Source organism: Pollachius pollachius, assembly GCF_949987615.1.
Source record: "Pollachius pollachius genome assembly, chromosome: 8".
Taxonomy (NCBI): domain Eukaryota; kingdom Metazoa; phylum Chordata; class Actinopteri; order Gadiformes; family Gadidae; genus Pollachius; species Pollachius pollachius.
Genome location: NC_136941.1, coordinates 18572669 through 18583704, shown reverse-complemented (window position 1 = coordinate 18583704; position 11036 = coordinate 18572669). Strand labels below are relative to the sequence as shown.

The 11036-nt window shown below is 41.9% G+C and overlaps 1 protein-coding gene across 1 annotated transcript; it reads left to right on the top strand.

The window, feature by feature from the left end:
- Window positions 1–2682: 2682 nt before the first annotated feature.
- On the top strand, window positions 2683–10958 carry rap1aa (RAP1A, member of RAS oncogene family a). Its single transcript, XM_079741267.1, has 9 exons — window positions 2683–2741; window positions 4175–4329; window positions 6162–6250; window positions 6522–6590; window positions 6682–6738; window positions 6833–6973; window positions 8945–9088; window positions 9191–9309; window positions 10235–10958. Exons 3-8 carry the CDS (start codon window positions 6194–6196, stop codon window positions 9278–9280), a joined length of 558 nt encoding a protein of 185 aa, XP_079597393.1. The 5' UTR covers window positions 2683–2741; window positions 4175–4329; window positions 6162–6193; the 3' UTR covers window positions 9281–9309; window positions 10235–10958.
- Window positions 10959–11036: the final 78 nt, after the last annotated feature.

Sequence of the window (11036 nt, the reverse complement as noted above, 5' to 3'; positions counted from 1 at the left end):
GGCTGTCCATTGACATACGTTCAATTGTATTGCCAGAGATGTGTGTTATTGTTCTAAATCCTGATCTCTCTCTGAAGGGGGAGCCAAACACTGACGGGGACGGAAGAGGGAGTGAGAGCCGGCCAAAGGGCTGTGGCTCCTCGACTATGCAAGGAGAAGACGCTACAAACACAGCAAAGACGTCTAAAGTCTAAATGAACGAAGTGGGACGTTGATTATAAAAACACCATAGAGGATATCATTGGAGGACATTAAGTGATTTGAGGCCGCTGAGGAAATTAAAATACATTGGGAATAGGAAAAAGCGGAGTGCAAGAAATGAAGCATGAAGGAAAGAATGGCACCAGAAAAATAAAATGGAAGCAATGGAAACATAAGTAGACTTTAACGTAGGCCTAGCAGAATGACCATATACACATGACAGGGTGAAACAGGGTGCAGCAGCTATATTTGGATCCCCTTAAGCAATACAGGGAAATGACCTTAGTTGACCTGAGCTGAGTGATGAAAAACCAGCCGCCAGTAAGGTCTAAACATACACCCTGCATGTGTTTACACTTTTATACTATGTTTTAACCCCAGTGACTGTACAGTGTGCCTGCAATGGGTTTATTGGCACGCAGAGCTGAGAGAACACAGGCCTGTGCAGCCTCATCCGGATACACCTTACCCTGGTAAAATACAGATTCTAATCTGATTTCCAAATAGAACTGTACAGTAGAGCAGAGAACTATGGAAACGTCTCCAATGCTTACTGATCCTACAACCTGCCCCTGGCGCGTTTCACTGAGCGGTAGGCCAATAGATATGAAAGGACTTTATAGGGGACAAGAGAATCAAGAAGGCTTACCGGATTTCCCCATTGATTTCACGATTGATCAACAAAAGACTCTCCTTAAAAGACATCAAAATGTGTGGGGAATCGTTTCAGACCCCCTATCCGTCTTCCTCTCATTCTCCAGTGAAACCACGTTTGTTCTGATAGAACCACCTAATTCTACCAAGACACCATGAGAGGTGGACCCTGCTGGAGCGTAACATTCCACTTATTGAACTCTATTCGTAACAGTGAAATAAAGACTAGAGGTGTTTTGAAATATATATATATATATATATATATATATATATATATATATATATATATGTCTTGTATTAAACTTGTTGTTTAATGCCACAAGAACATTTTCAATAACTGAATTATTTGTGCCAGGTAAATTGGATTTTTCATTTAGCAAAACAAAAATGCTATATATATTTTGAAAGATACTACAAATTCATTTTTGGTACCCACCTGACAAGCTGAATGTCATTTGTATATTCAACTGTTAAAACTAAGAACATGAGGACATAAAATGCAGTGGGGAATGTATTTTAATGTGCAATAAATGTGTTGTAACCGATGATACTCTGAATGACCTTAGATTATTACCACAATGAATTCGAAATGTTTTTTTGTTACTTAAAGCAAATTCAATTATTTTATCTTATGTCCACTTTTTACTTACATTTGGGATTTGGCCGAACAAGCTTTAATGTAAAATAACCTTTCAGTACATTCTGATACGTCTTTAACTTAATGAATAAATTACAGGTATACTAAGCATACAGTGAAGATGAGTGTTAGAATCCCAATGTTATTACCACACACTGCCTGTTGACTCATTAAGTCAGGCGTACCCCTCACATAAATTCAATGTCCATATTTGGCCATGCTATTGAGAAAGTTATGATGTAAGTTCTCCCCTGGTCCTTTCAGATATTGGGCTGTGGCCAGTTGGGTGTCTTTTTCTTTAGCGTGGTGCATTGACATTGTGAAAGGCATTGCCAGAAGTCAGTGAAAGAGACCCATAGTAACCTGAACTATGAACACACAGGTTAGAAGAACTGTATTCTCACAGGATCCAACCTTTGTCAGGATAATAGTATCCAGTATTCAAGAATACATGTACATAAATTAATATTTTCCCATTGCAAAAGTGTTATTCAACAGTGCACCATTAAAGGAAAAATACGTAGGATTCAGCTTAGGCATTGTACTACCATTTGATAAAATCCTTGTGTGTGGTTGCCAAATGTGTGTTTAACACAAGTTGTTGAGGTTTCAAATACACATATCTTGAGTTGTCGTTAATGAAAAGGCAAGCCTCATTATTCTTATTCTTATTATTGCCGTGTCACTAGATAAATTCATCAAAATCACTGAGGTTTGTGTTACATATACAGGACATTGACATGTACATAGATGTAAAGGTATTTTGAACAAGACAAGGCAGAGGTTAACAATGAATCTAAAACTTGAATATTTGTGTGTTGTAGTCAAAATGTTAGGGCTCTATTTTAGTGTGTTGTTTCTTTCTTGAGGCTACAAGCTCCCTAATGCTAAAGGTTTTATCGATATGATATGTTGTGATCCATCCCACTCTCTTAACCCACGTCTCCATCTGATTATTTAACTTTAGACTTAATTATAATGTAGGCCTAACCTATAATCACACCAGGATATAGGAATAAATTGTTTTAAGAAGTAGTGGCATAACCAACAACATTATAGTGCCTACTGTATTTATTTCAAATAAGAGGGGATGTGTTTCCATAAAAAAATAAAAACATTTAATTAACATTAAATAAATGTAATAAAACCGCTTTAACCTGATTGGCTGCTGACGATCCAATCGGCAGCCCCTGCTACAACCCTTCCGTACATTCACGCCGAGTGTGATTTCTGCACATAGCGGAGCACGGTAAGTGACTTCAAATCTTTTCCGGTCTCGAAATATGCATTTAGTATCTGATGGTTGAGGCCTACAACACAGGTTGTTCTGCATATCGCTTTGAAAACAAGAGAGCTTGATTTTTTTATAAGTGAAATGATAATAACTGATTCGGGTAAGAGAGCTAGGCTAACTAACCCGAGTAGCTATTATCGGCTAATAACTAGTTCGCCATCAGAGCAACTTCTACTGTTTTTTCATCAGTATTGAACTAGGGCCACTGGCTTGCAAACGCTGAATATGCGAGTACATAAACGGGGTGTAAACGTCCAACAAAATAATTTAACTATAGTAACGGGCTCGGTTGTTTTTCCACGCCTTTGGATCTGCTAACTCCTAGCCTCCCTGTCCTAGCCGCTAGCGCCGGGCTGTAAAGGGAGGCTAACATTCACCAACACGGGTTTATTAATACCAGGCGAACCGACGGCCTGATCAGACGTGATCGATCATAACTAGACGTAGCACGACACGTCCCTGGCGAAGGGCTGTTCACCGCGTCGTGGCTCCACTAACCAGCCGCGTTTTGGACTTGATGGAGATTTATTTGTGGTAAAACGTTAGCATGTGGAGCCTGATGTCTAGGTGTGTAATGCTGGGGTACCGAGCCGAGGGGTTCACGCCTGAAAGGCGTTAACACACCTAGACGACATCAGCTCCAACGAGGAGCCGCAGTTAGGGCAACGTTTGGGCTGGAGTCAGCACGACGCATTTCCACGGTTCCCCTCGCGTTAGAACTTCTAGAGCCGCTGCGTCGGGTGTGTGTCTGTGTCGGGTGTCTGAGCTCACAGCCCCACCCTTCCTCTAGGAAGCGGCGAATAAAGCCCTACATAAACACTAGTATAACTTAGTTGTGTGGTATTGAGATCATTAGACTTGCCCGCACAGTGCGATACAAATGGGCAGAATTAAAATCATGTTGGATTTATGTCTACTATGAAGTTATTTCAAACTATTATCGTGTTTGGGGAAGCCACTGCGCAAAGCAGAGCTGAAGCTGAGTTGTGGCCTATGTTACATTGTCGACAGTAGAAAATATTGGCGCAGCAATTATTGAGAGATTTTCACAATACTTTGGTAGAAGGCCTTTATTTGAACGAGTTTCCTTTTAATCAGCCCTAATGGCATCATGATCCCAGAAGACGGTGTATACTCATTTGCCGTTTTCTTTTCTGATCCAAAAAAAATCAAGCTGCTTTTATATAAACGCCAATCTTTAAAAAAAATGGTAAAGATCATGAAACCAGATATTATAGGACAATCATAACTTGCCACATCGATATTTGTGTGATATACCACACTTTAAACACTGCGTTACAAATCTAATCTCTAAATCGAGTTATCTTTTTAAAGGAAATGCAGTGTGTAAAGTTATTACTCTGACTGTTCTTCCTGTTTGAAAACAGTGCTTGTTTCCTGTGGGAATTCGTTTGGAGAAGCCTAGCTTGTTGGGTCTCAGCACGGCTCAGCACCTGCCCTCCATATCAGCCTGCTACAAGGTCTGCTGGGCCCTCCTTGCCAGATGTAGAGGGAGCTGTCATCGACAGCAGCTGTGTACACGGTAGGTCTTTTCTCGTAAGTGATTAAACGCAAGCTTAACATATTAAGTTATTCAAAGCTATTTAGCACCTGTTGATCTTGATGGTTGTTTCTTACTATCATGTTTTACTTCCTGATATGAAAACTTCAATTTTGTAGTATGCAGTTGAATGCTATTCAAAGAGACCGCTCATATTAATTAATGCTTGGCCTTTGTTGTGGTATTCATATTTATGATTTTACATGAAAAAGGTCATATTGCTCTTTTCATCCCTGTTATAAAAGCCATATAAGTATCGCCAGATGTTTCATTAAACTGAGGTGTATCATATCTCTTGCAATTATTCTAACATGGTGGCTGATGCTGTCTCCTCTGATCTCTGGTTCAGTGTTTGTCTGATACACTTGAGTGGGGGGTGGTCATCACAATGGTCCTTTGTAGAATGCCTCATGTGTCCGTCTTTCATTGTGGGATTCTGCGTGTGCTTCATTCGTCGTAGTTAGAATTGCAAATGCTGGTTGAGTGTGACAGAGTGTTTTTTTGTATTGTGTTCGACAAAGGTCCCACAGTAATGATTCAAGTCTGTGATCGGCAAACCCGGTATGATTAGTAGATTCAAAGAGCCTCTTTAATGATATTTCTCTGCGCACACGCCCACCCCCTTTGACATTTGTGAATCAAAGTGGCCTCATATTAGCATGATATATGCCTTGTGCTGCCTTTCCAGAGCAGTGGTTGCTTTTGTTAGTATAGGGTTAGGTTTTTATAGTTTTTTGTCTTGTGCTACTATATTTTGGGAACATGTTTTGGTTAATTTTAGGAGAATATCACTTTAAAGATGCACTATTTGAAGCTAATTGGACTATTTTGGTGTACCATCAAATGGGATTCTCATTTCATTCTGGTGGTTGACAACAGGGCATTCATCGCATCCAGAACATCTGAGACACTGTACTGTGCCTTGGCTACACAGCTGGCTTTTTGATGCTTGCCACCACTATACTACAGGTCCTTGTTTGTTTTTTTACTTCAAAATCAATACACAATCAGTTCAAGTAGCTGTGGTAAGAGGCAAAGGGGCTCCTGGGAAATGTAGTATTTTATTCTGCAATTGCAATCTTCTAAATATTCTCGTGAGCCTTTAAACATGATATGGAAATAACCCAGCCTAGAAGAACCTAAAAATACAGGTTATAAACATTTACATGTATGTTATGTCTGCATTTATCATCTAGATGATAATTAAACGATAGTTCAATTAAATCACTCTTCTTATTTTGGAAAAAGAATGTGTGTGTGTGTGTGTGTGTGTGTGTGTGTGTGTGTGTGTGTGTGTGTGTGTGTGTGTGTGTGTGTGTGTGTGTGTGTGTGTGTGTGTGTGTGTGTGTGTGTGTGTGTGTGTGTTCGTTCTGATAGTTATTTCTGGCGCCATGAGTCTTTACCTGGTGACTTAGCAGAGAGCTGTGACTGTGCTGGAGGAAGTGACCCCCTCACTTCTCCTTTTCTTGATTCTTCTGCGATGAGAACTTGGGGCGCAGCACGAGCCCCACCTTCTCAGACAGCTGACGTCCCCGGAGAGTGGGTGGGGGACGGAGCTCATTCTTCTGGCCGAGAGGGAGAGTTGAATCTGCTGATGTCAGTCGGCCGCGCTTTACTGCTCGGTCATAATTGCCGTGCTTGAAAGGATTCGGGATACCATTTGCTAGTGTGGCACCGCAACCCACAATGTGGTTTTGCTTCTTGCATAAGTTTGATTGTCTCTTGTTTGTATTACTATGTATTAAGTACAAAAGTTGCTGATAGTGGTTTGTAAATTAACCAACAGTTAATTTGTTTTTGTTCTGCGCCTGTAGTTCCTTGCGCGGTCTAGTGAAGTAGCCTTACCATGCGGGAATACAAGCTAGTGGTCCTGGGGTCAGGAGGCGTGGGAAAGTCAGCACTGGTGAGTACAGGCCAGGCCTTCCACTTCCAACAGGCCGGCTTTCATTTGGTCATTTATAATTTAGGCCATATTAAAGTCATTATAATGGGCCTGTCACTACAAATCATTTATTCGATTTTTGATAAAGAGTTGAGTTTACATTCATGTGAAGTATATGTGGCTGATTCACATATCATTTACATTGTCTTTATACTTTCCCATATGCTACAAATGAAGGCTTCAAATTGTAAGTTTTATTCTAAATGATAGTATTTGTCTTTGTGCCTTCCAGACAGTTCAATTTGTGCAAGGTATTTTTGTGGAGAAGTATGACCCCACAATAGAGGACTCCTACAGAAAGGTACGGATGCCTGCTTTTCCTCCTGCATAGTAACTCCCCTGGTCCATGTTGCCACGTGTATCACATTTCCTCTCTCCTCTCCTCCCCACAGCAAGTGGAGGTGGATGGACAGCAATGCATGCTGGAGATCCTGGACACGGCCGGAACTGTAAGTTTAGAGGCGACCCGGCAGCAGGGTGCTGGCGGTCCGGACACAGGTGGGGGCTTTGGTGACGGTGTCTCTCTCTCCCCCGGTCCTCCAGGAACAGTTCACGGCCATGCGGGACCTCTACATGAAGAACGGCCAGGGCTTTGCTCTGGTCTACTCCATCACGGCACAGTCGACGTTCAACGACCTGCAGGACCTCCGGGAGCAGATCCTCAGAGTCAAGGACACAGAGGATGTGAGTGTTCCGGAGTCTGATCCCATGGAAACGCACTCAAAGAAACGGACTGATGTGATTACTGATGCTGGCGACATAGCCCTACACAGGCTCATAAAGTGTAGGCCTTTGTAGACATTAGCTCGCCACACCAAGCGTCATTCACTGCTATTCATGTTTAAGACGTCAGAGTTTCACTGGCTAATGGCCTTGCCTGTGTCACTTGAAACGCCCAATCGGAGAAGATAATGGCATGACCCAAATGGATTTCCAGTTATAGTTGAAGTTCTGTACTTGTTTAACAGCGTGCAAGGTTAAGTCAGGAAATCAACATGTAGGGTAATTCCAGAGAGACCTTCAGTTACATAACCTGATTTTAAATGGGCAACCTAGGTAACACTGGTTTTAAAATGGGTGCCGCGGTCCAAATTCACAATGTTGGAGAGGATGTCTCCACCTGCCCCCACGTCCCCAGACTCGAGGCTCAGCTCGGTGGAGGACTATGACGAACACCAGTGCAAGACCAGCTGAGCGCAGCAATATATTGAGTCGAGCAAAAGTATTATGTTTGTCAATGACAAGATACTACTATTCCCACACTGTAAGTTGATCAGGTATTGGATCAGATGTCTTTAAATCCTTCTGGGCGCAAAGCAGTCTCCATCTTTCAAATGCAACCCTTCGTAGTTACAGTAATGTAGCACGGCTCTGGTCATGAAGTATTTTCAAAATAGACAAGTCTTTTTTATTACTGGTAACGAAGAGAACGCTCTCGTGAATCCAGTTTGTTTGCTTGCTTCTATGGCGGAAGCACACTGTATTTGTGTGCTAGATTGTTTCATATCTGGCACGCTGGGCGATTCTTAGAATAGTGAATCATAACACAGAGGCCATAACCAAAACAAACGTTCTCACCCGGAACAGAAGTTTTAGAGGAGAACAAGGTGGCCGCTGCATTGTTGGCAGAGAAGCCGGTATTTCCACTTAGCATTTTGTCTTAAACCCTGATGACGTATCATGGTCATTAAAGGATTTAGTACACTAAAGGTTTACAAATACGGCATATTTTTTTAATATAGCTTTGTTAACATGAAGCTCTGGTTTCTCATTGATCTCCGATCCTCTCTACTTCATGTAAATTTACTCTGTGGGTGAGGGCGGGCGCCGTAGAAACCGAATGGAAATGGAGTTGCCTTTATTAGATGCAATCGGCCACATTCACTCTGGCTCACATCATCTCCTGCCCCAGAGGCATGAGCTACTCCATGCTGAGTGGCGTTATTTATTCATAGCCGCCTGCCTGGTGACTGTGCAGTTAGTATTTGGTGTCAGGCGTGTATAAATACGTTCACCCAAAGCGTGAATAGGAAATACAGTTTGACCTCAGTGGATGCTAATTGTGTATCCATGGTTACACTGTATTCACGAGCAGTGTTCTATTAAAAGGCTTCATCTCAACACTGAATATTAACCAGAGGTTAATATTAATTAGTGTAATATACTGAATCCATTTCTTGCCAATGTTCCTCACTAATGATTGAAGTTGGGTTGATTGGCCATGTATAACTGAATGAGCCAACATGAGGTAGTACGCCTTATAAAATGTTTATCATTACATTTAAGTGGCAACCCTGAAGCTTTTTGTTTCAATAAATGTCTGTTAAATCCTTATCCTTTCCTGTATTGGGTAACATTGAGTCAATGGCCCCCTGATGGAAGCCGTTGCATTTTCTGTACTATGAATGTTACAAACTAGTTGTCCTTGGAGACTTACCCACCAGGTGTTCAAATCTCAAGCGGCGCAGTTAATGACGTGTCACCACTCAGCAGCAGTGGTTCCGTCAGAGAAGAGCACACGCACGCTCTTCAACTCACTCGTATGTAGCGGGGAATTACGACATAAGAACAAAATGGAGGTCTTCGAGATGGCAACTTTATGTCTAACATAACAAAGCAATCGTGTCTAACTGAGAAGTGCTTGTGTTGAACCAGGTTCCCATGATTCTGGTGGGCAACAAGTGTGACCTGGAGGACGAGCGCGTGGTGGGGAAGGAGCAGGGGCAGAACCTTGCCCGCCAGTGGAACAACTGTGCCTTTTTAGAGACCTCAGCTAAATCAAAGATCAACGTAAACGAGGTCGGTGCCAGTGCCAAGTATGACCCCATCAGCGTTTCTATATGAATGCATTTCGATAGATCTACATGAGACATTTTCTGAGCTCCATCTCCTGTGTTGTAGATTTTCTATGACCTGGTGCGACAGATCAATAGAAAAACGCCGATGGAAAAGAAGAAGGCCAAGAAGAAGTCCAACTGCACGCTGCTGTAAGAGGCCAGTGAGCCCCAGCGGTAAGCCAGGTGAGGATCTAGACGACAACAAGCCTATGATCTGTTCATAGAATCAGTACATGCACTCGTTTTGAGTCATTCACGCTTCAGCAGAAGACAATAATAATTAATAGATTTTGGAAGTTCATAACGGGGGGGTCATCCTTTTTGGAAAAGTAATTCAATTAAATGGCCACTGGAAGGTTGATTGATGGATTAAGTTTAATGTCAGGGATGGTTAGTGGTATTTGAATGCGAGCCAGTTGGAACAGGTGACCGGTGCAGTGTTTGCTTTTGGCCCGCTACAAGCAGGCCCGTTTGTCTGGCATTAATAAATAACCAGCGGACAGTGAAAGCCTCAGCAGAACTTGGCCCAACATGCCTTCATCCGACATGGGATATAGGGCGATATATTTTAAATATTTGTATGCACCATGTTTCAGTGAAGTTCAGATCAAAGATTTGCGACAAAACCGCTTTGAAATGGTTTAAAAATGGCGATTTAACGTGGTAAACTTTGTGACGAAAGGCAACAGCTTCATATGCTCCGGCACTAACCAGTTCACACCGCTGCAACCCTGCAATGTTTTAAAACCCTTTATTTGGGCTGAACTGGGCTGTATGCGCACATAAAGCCTAATCTAGCGTACAGTTCCATCTGCTGTTGAACCCGTGTAACAGCACTCAGTGTTTGAAGAGCGTTGCCCGGTTACAAACTGCGGTGTGCTGAAGAAGAGTGATTACGACCTTAAATGGGCTTTTAGGAAATTGTTGCTATTCTGCTTGGGTCTTTGGTGTATTAAAATGTCAGCTGTTTGCTGCTACTTGATCCAAGTTAATCACTCGTTTCCTCACAGAAGAGCCAAAAATGGCTTGACAAACCACTCCTTATGCTTCTGCATTCTCGCACGTAGCACAGCGTTGCATATTCACCAGGATTTGTCCCTCTGTGCAGATCCCTGTAATGATTAACTGTTGCCCATTCGGATGGTGCCAGCATTCCAAGCCCACTCTGGATCCCATCGACAACGGCTGACAGAGAACCACTTCACCACTCTGGAGAGGAGACGGCACATTATTTTAAGATTTTCTTCTCTCTTTTTAATGGTGAAGAGCCCCCCCCCCCCCCCAACACGTAATTCATCATTGTTGGCCTTGGTTGATGACAACTGTTTTCTTTCTTTTCAACGGTCTTATCTTTTGACAAAATGTCAGGTTTCAAGGAAAGACCATATAATATATGGAGACTAAAGTGTTTTATTGAAAGTAACACAACTGTTTTTTTGGCATATTGTGACTATGTTTGCAAAAGGAATCATGTACGTGGGCCTTCTTATGCCTTCTTCTGCACTAACCGTGTCAACAACATGCATTGTGGTCCATAGGTTTCATACTGCTAGGAAGTGTCTTCGTGAGATCGCATCTCTCCTATAAGTGACTTTGTTTTATATTGAAAGCTGCCAGGCTTTCATAATTCCCATAATATATTCTAATTCCATTTTTGCATAATGAAGCTAAGGAAATTAGTATTTTATAGACTGATGGGTGAAATTACGCTTTTTTTTTTCTGTCTTGAAGCTGAAATTATATTGTACTAACTCTAATAATTCTTCTTGTGTTACCCTGTCACACATGATTTTTCCAGCTTTTATGAATGATTAAATTTTAGTACATTTTCATTGTTTTCGTCTTGGTCTATCTTTAATTAGGATATATAATTATGATATTCAGTGGGACAATGATGTCAAAAGGCACTG